Consider the following 20,937-nt stretch of genomic DNA (forward strand, 5'->3'; position numbering starts at 1 on the left):
AAGGACTCAGAGAAAGACGGAGCTACAAGAAGGAAGGAGTCCGGGTTCCCACATTGCTGGCTGGAGGAGAACCAATCAGAAGCATCCACATTGCACTACATTGTAAGGGAGAAATCAACTTTTTTTTTTATATCCTTGCCAAGCGCATTTTTTCATTGCTTTCAGAGAGAGGGGAAGAGAGAGAGAGAACATCAATGGGAGAGAGAAACATCAATGGGAGAGGGAAGCATCGATTTGTAGAATCTTAGATGCCCGGACTGGGGATCAAGCCTGCAATCTAGGTATGTGTGGGAGCTCCAACCAACTGAGCCACATAGGCCAGCACAGAAGAAACCAATTTTTATGTTTTACGTTACTGAGATTTTGGAGTTGTTTGTTGTAGCAGTTAATCTAATACACAAATAATAACAAATTAAAATTAAAATCTTATTCATAATCCTATTTTTTTCTGGTAAGTCTTATGTGTTATAAAAAGGTACAGAGAAAAACTTGGTATTTGAAGAGATAAAATAACTTTAATTTAGCAGTCATAAATGCTTTCATATATCTTATTTCCTTTAATTCTCATAAAGTCCATGTAAGTAGGTACTCTGAGTGAACAAATATTATGATTGCATTGTTTTATTTTGGAAGTTAACATGATTAGATTAAAAAGAAACAATGCCATATTTGCAAACTATAAATTATTGATTGGGAACCTTTTGCTTTTAGTGGCTAATGTGACTTTTTGTTATTGAATTAATAATGATACAATTTTGAATAACTAGAATTTTCTAGAAAATGGAACTATAAATAGTAAGAGAAATATTTTTCAAATTAATCCCTTTAAACATATATGGTTTAATATGGATGATTTTCTTTTCTTGAAATTTAGAATTAACCTGAGGAGCAGATTCTCTTAAAGAAAAGAATATTGCACCTTGAGGCTTCCTTATAAAACTAGTCACTGTATCATTTGGGCAATATCCAGAATTGACATTTTTACGATGAGTTTATTAACATAAGGGTATGTCAGAACACAGTAAGTAACAATTGAATGTTTGCCCTTGCCTTGTTGATCAACATTTTCATGCTGAAATATTACCTTGAATTCACAGTCCTTTTATTAAACAACTTTCAATGTAAGTTCTGTATTTTTCTAGAATAAGGGAATTTTTGGTAGTTTGTCATTACATTTATCAGCCCAGTGATGTGAAAATTATATCTTCATGCAATTTAAATTAACATGCTTAAATTTTTATTTGCATATAATAAATATGATATTAAATTCTGAAGTATTTAATTTAGTTTTACAGTGTATGTGAATGCTATATCTCTATCTATCTATTATATGGAATGTATATATTTATGTGTATATATCCACATAGTGTGTGTGTGTGTGTGTGTGTGTGTGTGTACCACGGTCCACTATCCAGTCTGGCTGGGGTCAGGGGTAAGATTTTGATTATATATACAATGCTTCCATTAGCTGAATAATTTATGCATTTAATGTGTAAAATTTACTCTGTATTAATTTCTAACCATTTATAGTTTGCAGCAAAATTTTATTTCCACATACTTTCATCACAGAACTAAGGAGATTGAAGGTACTTTAAAATCACTCAACTTTACAATCAAGGAAGCTGAGGGGGGTGAGTTCTGGTGACCTTCCTGAGGCCACAAAATTCGAGATGGAAGCAACGCAAGAACCCCTCTCCTAAACCAATGCTTTCTCTTACACTGAGAGACTTTTTTCATTCTTCTAATCAGATTGTAAATCTTGGAGCATAAGTATTACTTCCCTTTTTCTTTTTCTGTGAGCATCTTAATCCTGTCTTCAAAGACAACAATTTGACTCTAACACTAACAGAGAAACAAATGAATCATATCACATCAAACCCAAATCCGGTCAAGATCATTAATCTTCACAAATTAATCCTAACACAAAACAGAATATTCATCCTTCATTGCTACAGGTCACCATAAGACTGTTTTGTACTGCCACTCATTAGATTTAGGATAGCCTATTAATTAACACACCTCTCTCAAAGAGAAACATTTACAAAAATTAAATAAAAGCCTTCTTGATAGGAAAACTTAAAGAATATGCTTGGGTTGGCTTAGCTTAGTTAGTGGCAAAGCACATATAATTTATAAATAGAATTTAAAGTACGTTCTTTTTCTAAAGACCGTGAATAATTTTCTGCTTGCACGTTAGAGAAACACCAGCTGATAGAAACTCAGAGTTACAAGTGTGGGTTTCAGCAGCCTCCACACTCTTTAGGATGCTGCAGAGCCTTTATTCTTGATGACTTAAAATGAATCACCAAAAAGTATCTCAGGAATAAATAGCTCCATTACTGTAATTATCTCATAAGCACAACTGGGTATTACTAATGAGTTGTAGGCTCTGCGTTCAGTGGTAAATGTCAGCAGAGTTTGGGACCTTTGTGGAGGTGTGCATTCCCGCTCTATGCTTTGTTTAGTGACGTGAAGGTAGGCATCCCTTTCCCCTAACTATATGTTGCTTTCTGATTGTGTTTCTTGAATGGTGGTTTTAGATTGGGCCGTGGCTTGCTGGTGTACACAGCTGGTCAATGGCAGGGTTCAGACAAGAACCTGGTGATCTTGGTCGCCAGACTTGTACTGCTTTTTCCACAAAGCATCTGTTTTATCTTTTGGGCTACTATGCAAGACAACTTTGAGTGGAAAAGTCAAGGATGCCCTTGAAAAATTGTGTATTGGAGAAAACTCAAAAGAGTTCAAGGATGTTTAATTTGAAGAAAAGATGTAGGTTGCAGGGGCTACATTCCTGCCATCAGAAAGCAACCTGCCCTTGTACTCTGCCCATGTAAACTTCATTTAGTTCATTGATTAATCTGTAAAACCCCTTTATTAATTAAATGAGTGGTCTCTGTGCATTGGCTAAATGCTGTAGATAAATTGTTCTCTTTATTTGTTGAGACAACACTAGAAAACAAGCACTGTTATCCCATTTTACAGATGAGAAAAACTGAGTCTTTGTATCACACGATATGCAGTGGTTCACATGGCTACTTTGTGACAGAGCTGGGATTCAGGTCGGTTCTATCTCAGTCAGAGCCCTGTGCTCTGAGCTATTTATGTTGTGCAGATGCACAAATGAGATCCATGGCCCTGTTCGGCACAAAGGCAGGATTCCAAATACAAGAAGGGCTCCTCTATACAGCTCCACACGGCAGAAATGGAGTTGTTAGCAGGAGAAAAAAAATTCTGAAGCAGCCTTCCAGTGAGGGAACAGCTCATCTTGGAAGCTCGTAGCTGTGAGGCCCTCGTGGTGCACAGACTAAGGAGGGACGACAGTCTGTCTGGGATCCAGTAAAAGGCACGACCGTGCCACGTAGAGAAGTGTCTGTATAGTGTCTACTACTCAAAGTTTGTCTTAGGCATATCCATATAGCTCCATAATTTCTTTTCTTCCTCAACTTTCAGCTTTGCCTGGCAACCAGCCACCTCTCCTTCATTCTTATTTCTCTCATTTGACTGTTACTAATCTTTTCCAGGCTGTGGCTCCTCCTGGAGGACTTTATATTTTAGACAGCAACAGATTGCAGGAGGATGACATTGTGGGGCAGGTGTCCTCCTATATGTGACTTCCCATCATCAAAAGATGTCTCAGGATGGGGATAAATGCATCAGTGGGAAATGAAATGAAGTGCTATCTTTGAGACCTGCCACTGTACTTCCAAGTTATCTGTGTCCAGTCTTCAGTTTTCCCTCTGACTCGTGTCTTATTTATGCAGAAGCAGGCCAGCCCCACTCGATGAAGAAGGGATAAAATGAGACTTGTCACGCTTATTATCATGTTTTCCATCCCTTTGGGTTGGGGCTTGAAGTGGTCCTCTCAAGGTTTTCTGCAGGTTATTGTCCCTCGTGGGCTGTTGACTCCTGGTTTAGCCTGCACTATATAAAACAGCACCTCTGTTTTCTGGGATAAAAATAGGTTAGCTCAACAGTTACTTTAAGATCCTGAGTTTCGGTTTTACATTAAAAGTTAAACTGAAACTCAGAGGCGCAGACAGACAATAATATGGTGGTTACCAGAGGAAAAGGGGGAGGGGGCAGTAAAAGGTCAAGGGGGCCAATAATATGGTGATGGAAGATGATTTGACTTTGGGTGGTGGGCCTATAATGAGGTGCAGAAGGAGGGTCCTGTGAAAGTAGGAGAACAGCCCCCACAGTCCCTGACTGGGGGAAGTGGGAGAGTGGCTGATAGCACTTTTAAGATATATTGCATAACAATGGCGAGTTACTAGCCATGCCTTCCTGAAGGGAAGAGGGCTGCTGCCCAGGGCAAATTGTGTACAGGACTGAGAAAATGCTCAGGGACTTAGAACATAGCTGGGGGAGCTCATATAGCACCTGAGTAAGAGGCAGGGGGCGGATGCCCACACTGCATGTCTGTGCATTGCTGGGAACTTTTGCCCTGACTAAGGATGACAGCTAAAAGAAGGTAAAAGATATAGGGGAACTGGCAAAAATGGCAGACTCTAACACATCATAGGAGAGGCCAGATATGAAGTCATGCAGGAAGTTCCGGGCCAATCATTTACATGAAGACGGGTGGAAAGAGAAGAGAGAGAGAGAGAGCCACGTGGTCTGGAGTAAGAGAGAGGAGGTCTGAAAGCCAGAAGTCTTGTGAGGCAGCAGAGCTGATGGAGCTGCACAGGACCTGCCTAGCCACCCAGATTGGAGAGATGCTTGGAGCTGAACTGTGACTGGGAATGCTGAGCTGCCGACTTCTGAAAGACAGTACCTCTGATGGGCGTATTCTGGAACTGGCCTGGTTTGTCAAAGGGAGGCAGAACTCCCTTTGTTTTTGGGTGTTTTTAAAGGGAGTGGGACTTAATGGCAGAAATCTACCATTATTCTAAATCTGTATAACCTTTCATTAAACCACCCCTTCCTCTTTTCACCAAACTCTTGCATTGGGAGTCACGCTTCTTGGTGGCAGGCAATCGAACCCCACAGCTGTTCCAGAACAACATTGGTGGGGGTTCTGTAACTGGCACACAATGCAATATGTAGATCATGTACGATAGTAATGTACACTTAAAATCTCTATGACCCTATTAACCCATGTCACCCCAATAAATTTAGTAAAAAAGACAGCTTTTGAACAAAAAGAGAAGAGCTAAAATTCTATGAACCATGCAGTTCTTAATCCCCATCACCTAGGTGTGTTGTAAAAAAAAAAAAAATCCAGAGAAAAAGTAAACCATGCCATATGTTAAATGTTGTCATTTAAAGTGCCAAACTCTCATTATTTGGAAGAGAGGAGGTTATGAAAAAGAAAATGATTGGACCAGGAACTGCAGTGCAGGTACAGCAAGCAGTCTTTGATAATTAGTGAGGAAAATACAATTGCATGAGTTCAAGAGAGGAGAATTTGTTTTTAATTGGTGTGCAATACCATCAAAAGGATGGATGAATACAAACAAAAACATTCAAAGTTTTGAGCTTCATAGACTATCTTACACCTGAGTGAACATAGCGTTAAAAACTTCGTGATTTCATGGAATAGTTATTCCATATCTGCTAAAAACCGTGACCTCAATTTCTCTGCAAGTTTGTAAATCAATAGCCCATAAAAATCTATGAGAAATGTAAGAGGTAACCATAGAACCCTTTAAATTTGATTTTAATCATAGTGATTTTTTATTTTAGTATGCAAGCAAAAACAATAAAAGGCATTAACATGCTCACAAACTTAAAATGAAAGGAAAACCTCTATGTAAACAAAGTAACCTCATGGCAACCTAGCAGAATAGTCTCAGGACTCCTGGAAATCAAATAGCTATACCTAACTTTGTTCAAGTAAAAAAAGGCCCAAATTGCCTTAAATCTCTGAAACCCATATCATTCTCAAATGAGAGAAAATGAAAAGAAATTTAGAGGTTGCTTTTATTCTCCCTTAACAACCGTCAGAAACCCCAAAAGCTTTTTAGGATGGGGCTGGGAGGAAAAGTTGACTGTTTTCTGGTGTGGGGTTCCTCCATCACCTACTAATGTGACTGCAAAACCAAATCAGCATCATTGAAGAATAAGTAAATAGTTCTCAGGAGTGGTTAAGGATTAATTTTCTTGCTTGAGATGATGCACCATTTTCCAAGGAGCTTAAATTATCAATGTGCGCGGGGAGGGTTAACGTACAAGTGAAGGGTGCTGCCCCCTACAGGGCACAATTGAGGCACTGTCTCCAGGTTATTACATTATCTGGATACCTGTTGTTTTTGCAGGAGACAAAGCCTTTTATTTTTGGGACAATTGGGGCTTCAAAGTCAGACCACCTCTGATGAAGTGGCACTGTGACAAAAATTCACATGGGGGTGAAGTCATTAAATGTTGGACTCATTTTTAAAAGAAAGCTTTGGCTCTTGGCATGAACTTGTGGGGTTGAGGAGGAGGGACAGTGTGGGCAGAAGCGGGGGATAGATAGGTCAGGTAAAAAGCAGCCTTACCTACTTGACAGTCTAGGAAAATCAATGTCACCAAATACATATAATAGTACTGAAATGTACATGAGTTTAGTATGTGTAGGGTTCAGGTTCCTCCCTCTACCCGTCCCTCCCCTTCTCTCCCTCCTTCCTTTCTGCCTTGCTGATGCCTGGGACACTCAGAGAACATCAATAGAAGAACTACACAAAACCATACAAACAGAAAATAATGTCATGGTCACTATCTCCTTCATAGGAACACTCAACCTTGGATCAAATATTTGCCTCAATTACATCTTTGCATTTAAAAGTGAACCTCCCTTACTGGCACACTACCTCAAATAGCATCAAAGCAAAATGAAACACAGGCAGCATTTTACAACGCTGGTAACCATGGAAACATATCATTAAAGAATATATAAACAGGAATGAATAATTAGATGAGAAATCCATTTCTACATTTATCTTTTTCCAAGACCTAGGAAAAGCAGCTCTCTTTTACCTCTCATCTCAATTTGGACATGTCCTCTTTAGTCTGCCTTTTAACTAAAAAATATGAGAATTTATAAAATGAGAATATTAATATTGCTTAGCTTAATGAATGATCTCTTTGTATGCAAGTGACTAAAAAATCTTGCAATGCCTATTGCTGTCTAGAATGCAGGAAAGGCTCCTGAAGTGTCAGGGAGTTTGCTTTGGGGATGGGATGTGTGCAGGAAAACCTGGCTTACATCAGGGTGAGAAGGGGATACCAGGTGTTTACCTTTAAAAATAGGAAACACAGTTCGCCTGGAAAGACTGTGGGGATAATCTGGGGCTTGTGCACTATCTCACTTGCATTGTCAGGTAGGCAGCATCTCTCATGCAGGTCATCTAACGCTCTACTTTTGCACCTAAGGAAGCCCTAGATGAACTCCAGGGTAGGCTAAGATGATCACTAACATTAAAAGAAATTGCAAATGGCCTTAGAGACCATCTAGCTCAGGGACTGTGCATCAGAGTCACCTAGTTGGGGGCAAGTAGACATACAGTTTGTAGGACTTCACCCAACTCTGGAAATCTAATATTTTAAATATTTTCCCAAGTGACTCTGATACAGTTGGCCGCTAGACCAGAGTTTGAAAACCACCAACTGAGGCTAACTTCCTCATCATACCAAAGCAGAGACCAAAGTCTACAGCTGTGGTAGATAGAGTTGCTGGACTCAGTTTCCGCTCTCTATAGCAATATCATACCCATACTATTGTTATGGCTTTGCAGTGAGCAGATGAGTCTTATCCTCTGCCCTTGGGCTTGGCCACATGGCTTGCTTTGGCCCATGGGTTGTTAGCAAGCATAGCATAAGTAGATGCTTGAAATGTGATTATACGGTTTTGCGTTCTCTCTTAGACTCCTGAGTATTTTCCATAAGATAAACAGACATTAGGTAGCCATTGGCCAAAGGAGGATGAGAGGCATGTGGATCACACTTGAGCCTCTTGGCAGCTTGGAGCTAAGCCTAGCCAAGCCTGGACAACACCAGCCTAGACTGGGCAAGTCCAAGACAACCAACTTGTTTATTACAATAAGTCACTGAATTTTAGAGTGATTTGTTACACAGCATTATTGTAGCAGTAGTTGACTAATACAGAAATGAAGTGACTTACCCAAAATTGAATTCTAGCATAGGAATTAGAAGTTGCATATTGTGAATCTCAAGCCTGAGCTCTTCCTCCTGTTCATATTTCTTTTGCTTCCTTTACTTCACAGAGTTAAGCACAGCTATCCATTGCTTTCATCAGGTTCATCCGCTCAACCTACATTCTCTAGGTTCCAAAACATTCTGTCACTGTCCCTCATTTCAGCTTGTATGAATTCTCTCACCTTTCCTCATCAGAGTTTACCTTTTCTTTCATCTTGTTCCTTCAGGAGTCTGTTTACATGTTTCCAAAGAGACTAAGAAGTCTCAAATAAACTGATTCCCACAATTTTGTTCAGGATCCACCCATTAATGAGTTAAAAACTTCCAGAAAAAATTCTTCTACATTTGACCTGAAGATGACAAGAGACTCAATGCCAAATGGTGGGAAGGTAAGCATGATACATGGCAATTGTTAGGGAAAAGGTTTTTAGGTGAGTGGTTTGGTGTTGCTCAAATCATCTCAAATCTAAATACCATGGGGGGTGGGGACAAAAGTAGGTTTAAAGTTGTTCCAGTGGAAAATTATACAATGATTAATAAATGGTAATACAAGAATAAACTCTGTTTCATATACTCACAATTGTAAACCTACGTTCTCCCCACACTGTATAATGCTTGGTTGCTTTTAGACATTCCTTGTCCAAATATTTTATAAACTCTCTGCCTGACAAGGCCAAATAAATAAATGGACTTTAAACACAAGCCTTTAAGAGAAATGGCTGATATGGTATTTCTATTTTGTTCCTTTCGTTGGAAGAATTTTTCATGTGAAAGCAAATCTTTAGAGAGAACGTATTTTTCTTCTCCAGAATATGTAGTTGTTTTCCTTAAGTTAATAAAATTTTTTTCTCTTTCCTTGACCTTACTTTGCCTCTAATTTTATGTTGAAGATTTTATTTTTATTCTGAGGTTGATATATCATACATTCTTACCATGTATATGACTAGTATTAGAATATTTTTCAATATCAAGAATAAAAACAAAGAAATGAAGTAAAAAATTAGTCTAAATTATTAGTCTAAGTGATCAATTCATGTTCATTGGTAAGTTATACTATACCATTCTCTGGTTCTTGCAGAGAAATCCATTAGCTTGCTGCCGCCTTGATTGCTACATTTGAAAAAAGCTAATAGCTAAGACCTTAGGATTTGTGTGGAGACACCAGTAAACACAGAAATCAATGAGATGAAAGACTATTGGAAATCTACAACCTTCTCTAAATATTCCGGGGAATCCCACACTCAACCAAAGCACAAAAGTTGTTCACAATTGTGAACTTAACACTCGCTGTTGAAGAAAAACAGATTAAGAAGTGGTGGTGTCTAATTTAAGTACCAGTTGTTTTTCTTCATAAATACTTTGTGTCTGAATATATGTTCCTTGAAGACAGGGTGATGTTGATTTTGTTCACTGATCTATTTCCAACACATAGCACAGTGCCTAACATATCACCACTGATAAGTGCTTCATAAATATTTCCTGAATGAGTATGATAACAAATGCAATTTAAGAGTAAAGAAAAAAGGTATCCACTAATTTAAGGGGCATCTGGAGACACTGGATTGGAAGGGTTTCGAGCTTGAATGACCAGTTTAAGGGGGCACTATAGGACACTGACATTCTGGCTGTTATTTTTGCTTTAAGTGCTAAAAGCAGTAAATGTCTCTTGTTAGTTCCAGTACCAAAAAGAAAAAGGGCTGTTTCCAAGAGAATGGGCAGTGCGAGAGTCTTAACCTGTGGCTGTGAAACTGATGAAAGTCAAGGAAGGGCTTTCGGAGCCCAGAGACGGCACCATCTTCCTCACCGACAGGGTTGGGGAAAGCCTTGTTCCTCAGTGCGGCCGGCTCCTGCCTCTGCCCCTTGTGGATATTTACACCAAAGAAATACTCCTTTTTGGTGAGTCCTTTTTGGAAACCATCTATGCCATTGACATCTTTAAGATGGTGAACATTTCAGTGCCAAGTACAACTTGATTTGGATGGAAAGTCTTGGTATTCTCTGCACAGATGGAAAACCCGTGACATTGGCACTGCCTCAGCCTTTGCTACTTCGCTGAGGAAAGATGCTCCACATGTCACGCTTTCTACATGGGCCTGTGTCGGTGTCAGCAACCCTTCCAACAATCCCCAAAGAGGTCTTTCTACTGCCGTTAAAGTCTTCGACTTCCCTAGAGCCAAGAATTCAAATCAGTGCCTCTTCAGTAGGTCTTTGTCAAGATACAAGAGCACACATCCACCGCAAGGTTCTTTCCTATTAAAGAAGTCTGCTGGCAGTCCAGAGAAGAAATTTGGTTAGGTTAAGTTTTTATATTTTTTATGAGAAAAGAAAACTCATTTTAGGATAAATTGATAGTTCACTCCAGTACTACTTTTATTTTTTAATGGCTGATAACTTAGTTGGATAAAGGAGACATATCTTTTGACTGAAATACTGAATTCGCTATTAGAGATGCTGCTGAAAACCTATGAGCATTTTTTGGTCAAGCTGTCACTTCAAATGAGGTGGCTGGAGTCAAATAACATGAACTTTCCGATACTAAGGGGGAGACCGACAAAGTCTTGAGAGTTTCTAGGTACAAAAGTCTATAAATGCTTGGTGAATGGCTTATCTGTTATAAAGGTCACTTTTTGTTCAGATAGCTTTAACAATGAAACACATTGCTGACTTAGACAGCCGTGATGATATAGGCTTAACAAGAATCATTTCATTGACTTGAGGACAAAGGAAATAATGTAAAGTGAATTTGGGTGTTTTCTGATGCAAGCCTACCCGTGTGAGATACCGTGAGCTATAGGAGCTCTGACTCCATTTGCTATTCAAGACTTTGAGATCAGGGTTTTTAGCTCTGTTACCATTAAAATAAATGCTGACATTGGTGAGATGTCAAATATAATATTTCAATTTCTTATTCCAGAAAACCTGCACAACCTCACACGAGTGAGAAAGCCAGACTAATTTGTACATGCTGCTTTGGAATTCTCTGGGTAGGAGATCAATTTTCAATGCGATGAGATAAAGGGTAAGCACATTTTTCTTTGTGTGTGTGTTTATGAGTATTGTTTCTAGGTGGATGCCTGCAGATTGAGTCAGATTCTCAGAGAGGTTTGTGACTCGAGAAAATAAACAAACAAAAAAAGAAAAAAAATTAAACAGAACAGTCAAGGTGGGGAGTGAGCTTATTCGGCAGCTTGCCTATTTAGTGGGGTTCCTCTGCTCTCGTTTCATGGGAATTCTGCCACAAAATTAGCTGTTATCACCTTTGCTCACTGCTTTGCTGTGTGGTGCAGATTGGATTCGGCCCGGGAACTGCCACTGCAGGAGATGAAGCCACACACTAGATAACCCAGCTGGTTGAGAGCACGGCTGAAAGTGAGGGTGGGGAAACAAACTGGGAAAGAGGAGTAGAATGAGGAAGTTTTGTTTCCTGATGCCATTCAATCTGGCCCTGGGTCTAAGGGGCAAGGGGCTTGGGAGGGAGATGAGAGCTTACTATGAAGTTCTTCTTGGAATAATATTATGACTTTAGGTGCAGTATATAAATACATACGGGCCACTGCTTCAAAATAGCTAATTCTTAGCTTGACTAGGCCTCTCTATTTTGTTAATTAGTTCAGAATTGTAATGAGGTCTCGAGGTGTAAGAGAAGAGGAGGGTAGCTGGTATCAGAAGATGGGTATCGGGTTGCAGAGGTGTGCATACAAGTACCATCTTGTGACAAGTGATTTCCAGTCCTGTCTAGCTCTGACAAGGTGACACTATTATAAAATAACATGTGCAAACACTTTTATTTAAAGTGATACATCCCAGTGTGAGCTGTCATACAGTATAGAGCTTTATGTCCTTTTTTTTTCTTGCTGGATTGATATGAAAAATGTTCTTAATACATGTGAAAGGTGTTCTTGAGCTCACCAAAGCAAGGGTTTGTTCTTTTGCATATAACATTTGTAAGTCAATAGTCTTTAGCCTATGAGAGCGAGTGTAGATTGGTTCTCAGTTTTTTACATTCTGAAATTTTTCACTCCCTGTTTAAAACCTCTAAAGAGAATAACTGACCAGAGTGGTAGGGATTTTATGTGGTTGATAGGAAGCTATACAGCAACTCCTCCACTAACAAAGGTAGTGAAAACAGCCACTGTGTTTATTCAGCTCTAATGAATGTCTACAAATGTACATGCAAATACAATTTCTAGTCTGTGATACTTGGGACATTCGGAACCCAGTGATCCCATTTCTGGGCATATACTTTAAGAATCCCAAAACACCAATTGGAAGGAATATATGCACTCCTATGTTTATAGCAGGGTTATTTACAATAGCTAAGATCTGGAAACAGCCCAAGTGCCCCTTAGTAGATGAGTGGATAAATTACACAATAGGATACTATATGGCTATAAAAAAGAAGGAGCTCTTACCTTTTGTGAGAGCATGAATGGACCTGGAGATTATTATGCTAAGTGGAATACGCCAATCACGGAAAAAAGTACCATATGATTTCGCTTATATGTGGAATCTAATGAACAAAATAAACTGATGAACAAACCAGAATCAGAGGCATGGATACATGGAACAGACTGGTGGATGTCAGAGGGGAGGGGGGAGGGAGGGACTGGATGAAAGAAGGTAAAGAGGCCAAAGAACATGTAAGCACAACCCATGGACAGAGACAACAGTGTGGTAAGGGCTGGGGGCAGGGGCAGGGGCTGGGTAAATGTGGGCAAAGAGGGGGAAAATGGAGGACATCTGTAATAGTGTCAACAATAATAAATAAATACATACATACATACATACATACATACATTCAATAGCGTGGTTGCCATGGTAGTCGGGTAGTGGGGCATCCCTGTCTTTAAAGTTGGCATGGACTGAACACTCTTTGGCAATGTCCCAAATCTCCATTTTTATTTAGAACAGAACAAGGTGTAGGGGAAGATGTATGTATTTGAACTGAGATCGAGGAGAATTTGGCTAGCAGAAGGAAAAACATAACTGGTGAGAAAATGGTGTGTGGTGATGCTGGACTTGTTAGAGGGGTTTAGCATATAGAATTTATCTACAGGATGGTTTTTTTCTTAAAATTTGTGACATCATATTTGGTTGTGTCTAAAAGTGTGAGATTCTTGGTGCTAAAATGGGCACTAAGAGTAGACCTCTCTTACTTTATAGTTGCTAGCTCCTGCAGACACCAGCTTGCCTCAGGTTGGATAACTGGGGTAGAACTTGGACTGAGTCAGACGTGACTTCCAGACAAGGGCTCACAAAGGGAGATGTGATTTTTATATTTTTTCTTAATGCTGAATGGTAAAATAATAGTACTTGTTTTATTCTTTTTTAATTTAGCAAACATGCATATATGTATTGGTAAGTGCAGTTTATTTTCCTAGTTTGAGGTAAATAGTGAAATTAGTGCTCTTTGAAAGGTAAGGGAACAAAAAAAAATTTTTTAACCAGTTTCAAGCTCTTTGATCTGTTTTAGGTTGAACCAACATTGGACCTTTTTTTCCTAGTTAGTGTAGAAAACACAATAGGAACCCAATCTAATGTTTGTTTAGTGAATGAATAAACTAAAATAAACATTGATTTGGGACCTAATATATGCCAGGCCTGCTAACTGTTATCTCATCTCAAGATTCAACCCCTTTCCCACTGCTCCTTAGAAGTCTCTGGAATTCTTTTATAAAATGTCCTCTTCCTTTACTATGTCTACAGCCCATATCATTTGCTTATTTTTCCAATCTAGCAATTCTTTACAATTATTTACTTAATGCCTTATAAGCAACTACTGTTTTGCATGTTCCAGATTCCGTAGAAAAGCCTAAAACTTATCAGCAAATTAATATTTTTTTAGATTAAAATTATACATAGTTAAAAGTCAACTTTAAAAAATAGTACAGGTCTCAATTATAAGTAAGACTAATTTAAATTCTTATTTTTTGTAGGAGGTAAACCTAATACTTTACCATCTACTGAAAATAACATATGGTAGAAATAGAGAAAACTGGAAGCTGAGACACCATAGTGAAAATGTGGGAAAAATCAGGAAGTATTAGAAGACTGTTGATGATTACTTCTCACTTTTATATTAATGTTTTAGCAGATTTTACTCGAGTTGATTCCAATGTTTCACATTCAATTAAATTAAACCATCTTGACATACAAAGGAAGAACAGCCTCACATAGTCTGGAGAGCATAGGATATGAAGGAGGGAGGTGGGTTTTGTAGTTGATTTTCAGATCTTTGAAAAAAAATATTTGTAAATGGATTTCCATTTATTTGGTCAGTGTGGACCCACTGGGAACCACTTGATGGAAGTTTTATGGGAGTAGAAATCTACTTTGTGAGGAAAGCAGTTTAATCATTTGCAAATTAGATGCTTCTGGGGGATAAGTGAGATCTTCATTTTGGATGTATTTTAGAAGAAAGTCATGGACAATTTGTGGAAGGAGAATTGGATAAAAATAGATGTGTATATTCTGATGGAGAGTCACCCAGAACATTCACAATTCTCCTGCAATTCTAAGAAATTATGACTCTCTTTTTGACATCTAACTGACTTTCTGTATGATTTCTTGCTGCCATTTTGAATAATAATAAGATCTGTAGTTTGGTTAAGTGTTCCAAATCCTAAATGTTACCCAACAAATACAACTGACCTATGCATTTTCTTTTATTATTTTTATTTTTAACTTCACCCAAGGACATTCTCTTCATTGCTTTTTAGAGAGAGGAAGGGAGAGGGAGAAACACCGATGCAAGAGAGAAACATTGATGTAAGAGAGAAGCATTGATTGGCCGCCTCCTGTATGCACTCAGACTGGGAATCATGTGCACCCAGACTGGGGGTCAAACCCACGATCTAGGTATGTGCCTTGACCAGGAATCGACCCCACAACCTGTCAGTTACAGGTTGATGCTCAAAACCAACTGAGCCACACTGGCCAAGGTTTTCCTTTACTTTATCATTGGTGTTACTTCTAACATTTGCTTTTACAGGTCATGGATTAAAACAAATCTATGCAAATATAAAGTTCGTATTTTAAAGGATCATGTCATTATAGCAGGATCCTGGGAAAGCAGTTCCTGGGATGTCTAAAATTTATATTGGGTTGTAAAACTGAAGTATGGGTCAAAGGTTAACAACCTTGGATTTTGCCCTTAAAATTAGTTTCAGAAAATCTACTTCATTATAAATATATTACTTACCGAGTAGTGTCCTTCTGACTGATATACTCACAGCTACCCTTTTCAGCAGTCTTTTAAGCATCAATCCTTCATTTTGATTCTAAAAATGAGCTGGGCTCCTCCCCCCTTGTTGGTACATCAGTTTTTACCTGCCAGTACAATTTGATGAGCTTGCTTATACCCTGCTCACTTCCTCCGAAAAGCCAGAACATGTAGTCAGCAATCATGGCACTCCTAAGAACAAGGAGAGATGTTGAAAACAAGTTTATAGGACAAAAGGAAAGAAAACCATAGCGGCAGTATATACAAATGCTGAGAAAGAAGATTTCATAATGCAGAAATTTGACTGGACTAACATTAAGCAAAGCATAAGGCATAATTTTCAATGTAGAAAGTAGGTATTTTTTTAATCCTCACACAGCAATATGTTTTATTGATTTTAAAGAGAGAGGCAAGGAGAGGGAGAAACATCCATGAAAGAGAGAAACATTGATCAGTTGCCTCTGATACGTAACCTGACCGGGATGGAACCCACAACCCAGGTATGTATCCTGACTGGGAATTGAACCTGCAACCTTCTGGTGTGTGGGGGCAATGCTCCAACCAACTGAGACACCTGGCAGGGTGGGGTATTTTGGTTTTTTTTTTGATAGCTAAACTACCACTATAAGAAAAGCAACTAGTCATTTATCTTCTAGAATTTTGTTTGTTTGTACAGTGTAAGAATAATATTTAAAGATGATGAGAGAATGCTTTGTTTAGGTTGCCTCTTACTAAGCTTCAAAACATTTAGAGATAACACATTTTATGGACTTTAAAATGCCTTTAAACTTAGCATAGCATTATAGCTAACTATTATATACTGGTCATATGTACGCACATATCAAGCTTTACCTGAGTTAAAGATCACTCACCTCTGATTAAATTAGCCTCCTTAAAATTGAAAATAAACAATTTCTAATTCTACAAACACTTTACTCCCCAAATACTTCGTATTTAATTGAATTGGTTTTAGTATCTAGTACATATTGGTTTTAGTATCTGGTGTGTACACCACTATGTTAGTCTTATTAAGCTGAGGGGATATTAAAAACTATTGTGCACTGGATATTAATTCATTGCTTAGCACCCTTTGAAGACACAGTTTACTTTTATGACTGTTTCTCTGCTAGGCCTCTCTATTTCTTTTCTCCAGAGATTCCAAATCCAATTAAATGTGACTAGAAGTAATTCCAAATTGTCACGTTAGCCAATTAAACATATAATAATCCTGTGTACCTAATCACTAGTACCAAAAGTTTGTTTATTTAAGTAGAGCTATCACTGTGCACCCCTGAATGTTTTTCTTATCTTTGCCTGCAGATACATGTTGTTTCTTGACATTATTCTAAATTGAATTAGAAATTTTCCTTCCCTAAGTGTAGGTTGTCTAAGTCACAGCTATAAACTCACTATGGTACTGTGTAGAAAGAATTAAAATGTTTAGATTCTTTGCTCAGAACAGAGAAAAATTGAGACTTTAAAAATTAACAATGAAAAAAACATCATTTGGCAGATTTTTTTTTCACACAGTATTTTTCTTTTCACACATGGGGTATTGGAAAGAATCTGTCCATTGACATTTCAAAATAAATGAAATAATTTAAGAATAACTAATCTCTTAAGAATGCTTTTACATTTTCAAAGCTCTAGTTTGATAAGATGAAGGGAGCTAGGAGGTTCTGATGTTGTGTGAATATTATGGGGTAGCAAACAAGCTATAAAAGCCATAGATGAGAGAGTGGCAAAGTGAATTTCAAATATTTGAATTGTGATGGAAACACATGGAAATTCTTTTCCCATGACTACCTAACATGAAAGCCTCCTTGATATATAGGCGCCTGTTGCCTAATAGAAATCCATTTAATAAATTCTGCATTGAGAAAATCTGTGAAAAACCTTCATGAAAAACTCAGTCAGTGAAGAATCTCACGCTCAAAGACAGCATACACTGCGTTTATAGAAGTTGGGTACCCTCAGGTGAGGACTGGCTTCGTTCTGACTCCTCCTTCCCTTCAACGCTCAACAAACATGGGCTAAGGGGACAGCATGGTTAGGTAAGCAGAGGTGGGCAAATGTTTCCTGTAAAGGAGCAGATAGTAAATAATTTAGGCTTTGTGAGTCATGTGGTCTCCTAACAGCTCAGCTTCGGCTTGTGGAAGCAGCTGTAAACAAATGAGTGGGGCTGTGTTCCAATGAGACCTTATTTCCAAAAACATGTGCAGGGTCAGGTTTGGCACAGTTTGCCTAACTCTAAGATAAACAAATTGCTAGGTTGAGCAACAGGTGGCCAACCTTGGTATAATTGTCAGTCAATAGTCGGAAACCTACTTCCGTGCCTTCCGGCCACAGGCCCCCTGAAATATTTCAGTCTGCTGTTTTCTCCTCTGGGACAATGTACACATTGTACTAACATTACTGTGCCAAGTTCAGGAAAGAAGCTTTACAATTTTGAAACATCAAAAAAAAAGTAGGAGATATTCTGGCTCATAGACCCAGTGGCTTGAGTTAAGTAAAAGCTAAGTCGATAGTTTCTTTTATGTTGGTGATGGTCACGCTTGTATTGGCACAACTGTGAAAGCAAAGGAGAAACCACCACAGTGGGTTTCTAGGGATTTCCTGCATTTTTAATGCTCCTGGTCCTTTCGTTTTGAGTTTACTAGGGTAAATTTAGAATTTTTAGTATTTTTAGTATTATTTTCTAAAAGTTACTTTTTCTGTAATGATATGTTGTTTAATTGCTATGTTCTTAAGGATGATTTTATTACACCTGGTTTCAAGTCTTTTTCCAAAGGAACACATCTCCAAATTTAAATTGAGACTGGGTAAGAGAGGCGAAGGGACTAAGAAGTACAAACTGGCAGTTACAGTACAGTCCCAGGGATGTAAAGCGCAGCGTAAGGAATATAGTCAACAACATTGCGACAACTGTGCGTGGTGTCACATGGGTGCTGGAGCATCAGGGGCCTCCCTCTGTCAGGTATGTGATTGTCTAACCACTATGCTCTGCACCTGTAGCCAGTGCCACATAATAATGAATGGAAATTGTAATCGAAAAATAAAATAAAAAAGAAACAAGTGAGGAATTCAGATCCATTGAAATGTGTTAGCTGTCCTCAGTGAAGCACAATTATTATAACAGTAAAATGGTAAAGTGTGGGGGCTCCTCAAAAAATTAAGAATAGAATTACCATATGATGCAGGAACCACTCTTCTGGGTATCTGCCTGACAGATTTGAAAACATTTATTTGCAAAGACATATGCACCCCTACGTTCACTGCAGCGCCATTCACGGTGGCCCAGACATGGAAACTACTGAAGGGTCCTTCAGTAGAGGATTGGGTACAGAGGATGTGGTACATACATATATACTACGGACACTACTCAGCTGTAAGAAGAGATGAAATGCTGCCATCTGCAACAAACATGGGTGAACCCTGAGAATATCAGGCTAAGAAATAAGTCAGACAGAAAAAGTTGAAAACCATGATTTCACTCATATGTGGGATATAGACCTGAGAGTCACAAATAAACAAAAAAGAAAAGCAAACAAAAACTCATAGACACAGTCAACAGTACAGTGGTTACCAGAAGGAATGGGGCGGGGGGGGGTAGTAAAGGGTAAGGAAAGTCAAATATATGGTGACAGGAGATGATTTGTCTTTGGGTGGCGGGCACACTATGCAATAGACAATCATGTACCATAGAAATGTACACTTGAAACCCATTTGATCTTATTAACCAACATCACCCCAATAAACTTAATAAAAAGAAAAAGTATACTAGTATTAAATAACAAAACATAGTTTCATAAAGCTGCATACATGTTGTGGAAATATTTCCCTTAAGTATCATTATTTCTTTCAATACCTGGTAGAAAGCTGTGTAAATATTAGACACACAATTTAGACTGTAGTTGCTTCAAGCCCATTTTCTTCCCGTTGGAAATGGGAGTTACGCCCTTACCACCCACCTTCCTTTGTCTAGTTCCCTATCATAGCTTTGCCCTACAGCTTGGCCTTTATGAATTGGTGTAAAAATCAGTGGAAGAACATGGAAGGAGCATGGAAGTAACATTATATCATGTGATATTTGTGAGGAAAGAGACAGGTGGGCTTTTTTCTTCTTTATCATGCTGAATTTACAGTCAACTCAGAGCATCTACAAGGAGTCAAGTACCTGTGGGGCCCTGGTCCTGGCTGACTCACCCATTGAGTCAATGTAAACAGTAACTTACCATTCTTCCTACTTTCCTTCAGCTATCTCTGTGTACTTCAGGCCAATATCCTGGATGCTCCTCAACGTGATTCAGTGCTGCTTCTAATGTTCTTGTTTCATTGCCATTGTTCTACTCAACTTACTTTCATTAATCTACTGAGTGTTGTAGCCGCACTGGAACTGCATGATCATATTAGCCAAATCTTCTAAACTGACAGTTGATGTTTTAATTTGTCAGTTTTGAGCTGTTAATAAATGCTAAGTGCCATGTTAAGCTCTTTGCATGGCAGAATGTGAACCCAACCCACCCACACTTCTGCACCAGACCTCATCCTGGCGTGCGGAGCCGCGGAAACTGCTTCAGCAACATTCTTTCTCTTTCTCTTTCTCATCTCTCTCTCTCTCCCTCCCTCCCTCCCTTCCTTCCCCTCCCCCTTCTTTTCTTTCCCTCTCTTTTCCTTTCTCTCTCTCCTTTTTTTCTTGGAGATTTTCTACCAGCACACAAAATGCTGTTCTTTTTACCATCTTAAAACAAAACATCTCGAGATCTGTCTTGGTCCACTTCCCTTCCAGTTACCATCTTAATTCCATCCTTATTTACAAACAAACAAACAAACAAACAAAAAACCTCCCTGAGAAAGCTGTGTGCACTCCTTATTTCTAATATCTCTCTCCTGAACTCACTCCAGGAAGGTTCTCATTCCCGTCCCCTTACTGAAACTGCTCTTGTGCACTCTACTCAAGGTCTCCATGCTGCACAATGCAGCAGTTCAAATCTCAGTCTTCCTTTCACATGCACTCAGAGTGCAAGTGATGCAATTGCTTCTTCCTGCCTCCACTATACACTTCCTCACTCAGCTCCCACAGCTCTGCCTTTTCAGCCTCCTGTGCTGGTTCCTCATCTCCTTGGATTCCTAACTTTGGAGGGCGTGGGGCACAATGCTTGGACCCCTTTGCTTTCTTTCTGTGCTCACTCCCTTAGTGAAATCACAGGTATCATCGGTAGGTTGACCGCTCTTACATTTATACCCTGAGTTTAAGTCTCTTCTTGAATCTCTAGACTCTTATAGTCAATTTCTTGACATCTCTACTTAGATACGTGAAAATCAAAACCAGAGACTCACCTTGAAAATTCCCTGAGCACATAAAAGCAGTATAGCCATATAAACACAGCTTAATTTAGCTTATTTTGCAGGATGAATTTGATGGTGGGTTGTTTCTTGCTTATGCCTTTGGAAATCACATGCGAAACTTCAGCTCTTTTTCCAGGTTGATATGAGGTAACCACCAACTAAATCCCTATCATCTAAAAAATTATAATATTATAACCGATCACCGTGCAGAATAAGCAGTCACTGCCTTC

The 20,937-nt window shown here is 38.8% G+C and overlaps 1 protein-coding gene across 1 annotated transcript in view; it reads right to left on the reverse strand.

The window, feature by feature from the left end:
* The window catches only part of SPATA16 (spermatogenesis associated 16), a 183,180-nt gene that overhangs the window by 57,563 nt on the left and 104,680 nt on the right, over positions 1–20,937 (reverse strand). The window contains exon 4 of the mRNA XM_071220230.1: positions 15,466–15,550. Within this exon, the coding sequence (XP_071076331.1) occupies positions 15,466–15,550 (85 nt within the window). The remainder of the gene's footprint in view (positions 1–15,465; positions 15,551–20,937) is intronic.

This window comes from Desmodus rotundus, chromosome 2 (genome assembly GCF_022682495.2).
Source record: "Desmodus rotundus isolate HL8 chromosome 2, HLdesRot8A.1, whole genome shotgun sequence".
Taxonomy (NCBI): Eukaryota; Metazoa; Chordata; class Mammalia; order Chiroptera; family Phyllostomidae; genus Desmodus; species Desmodus rotundus.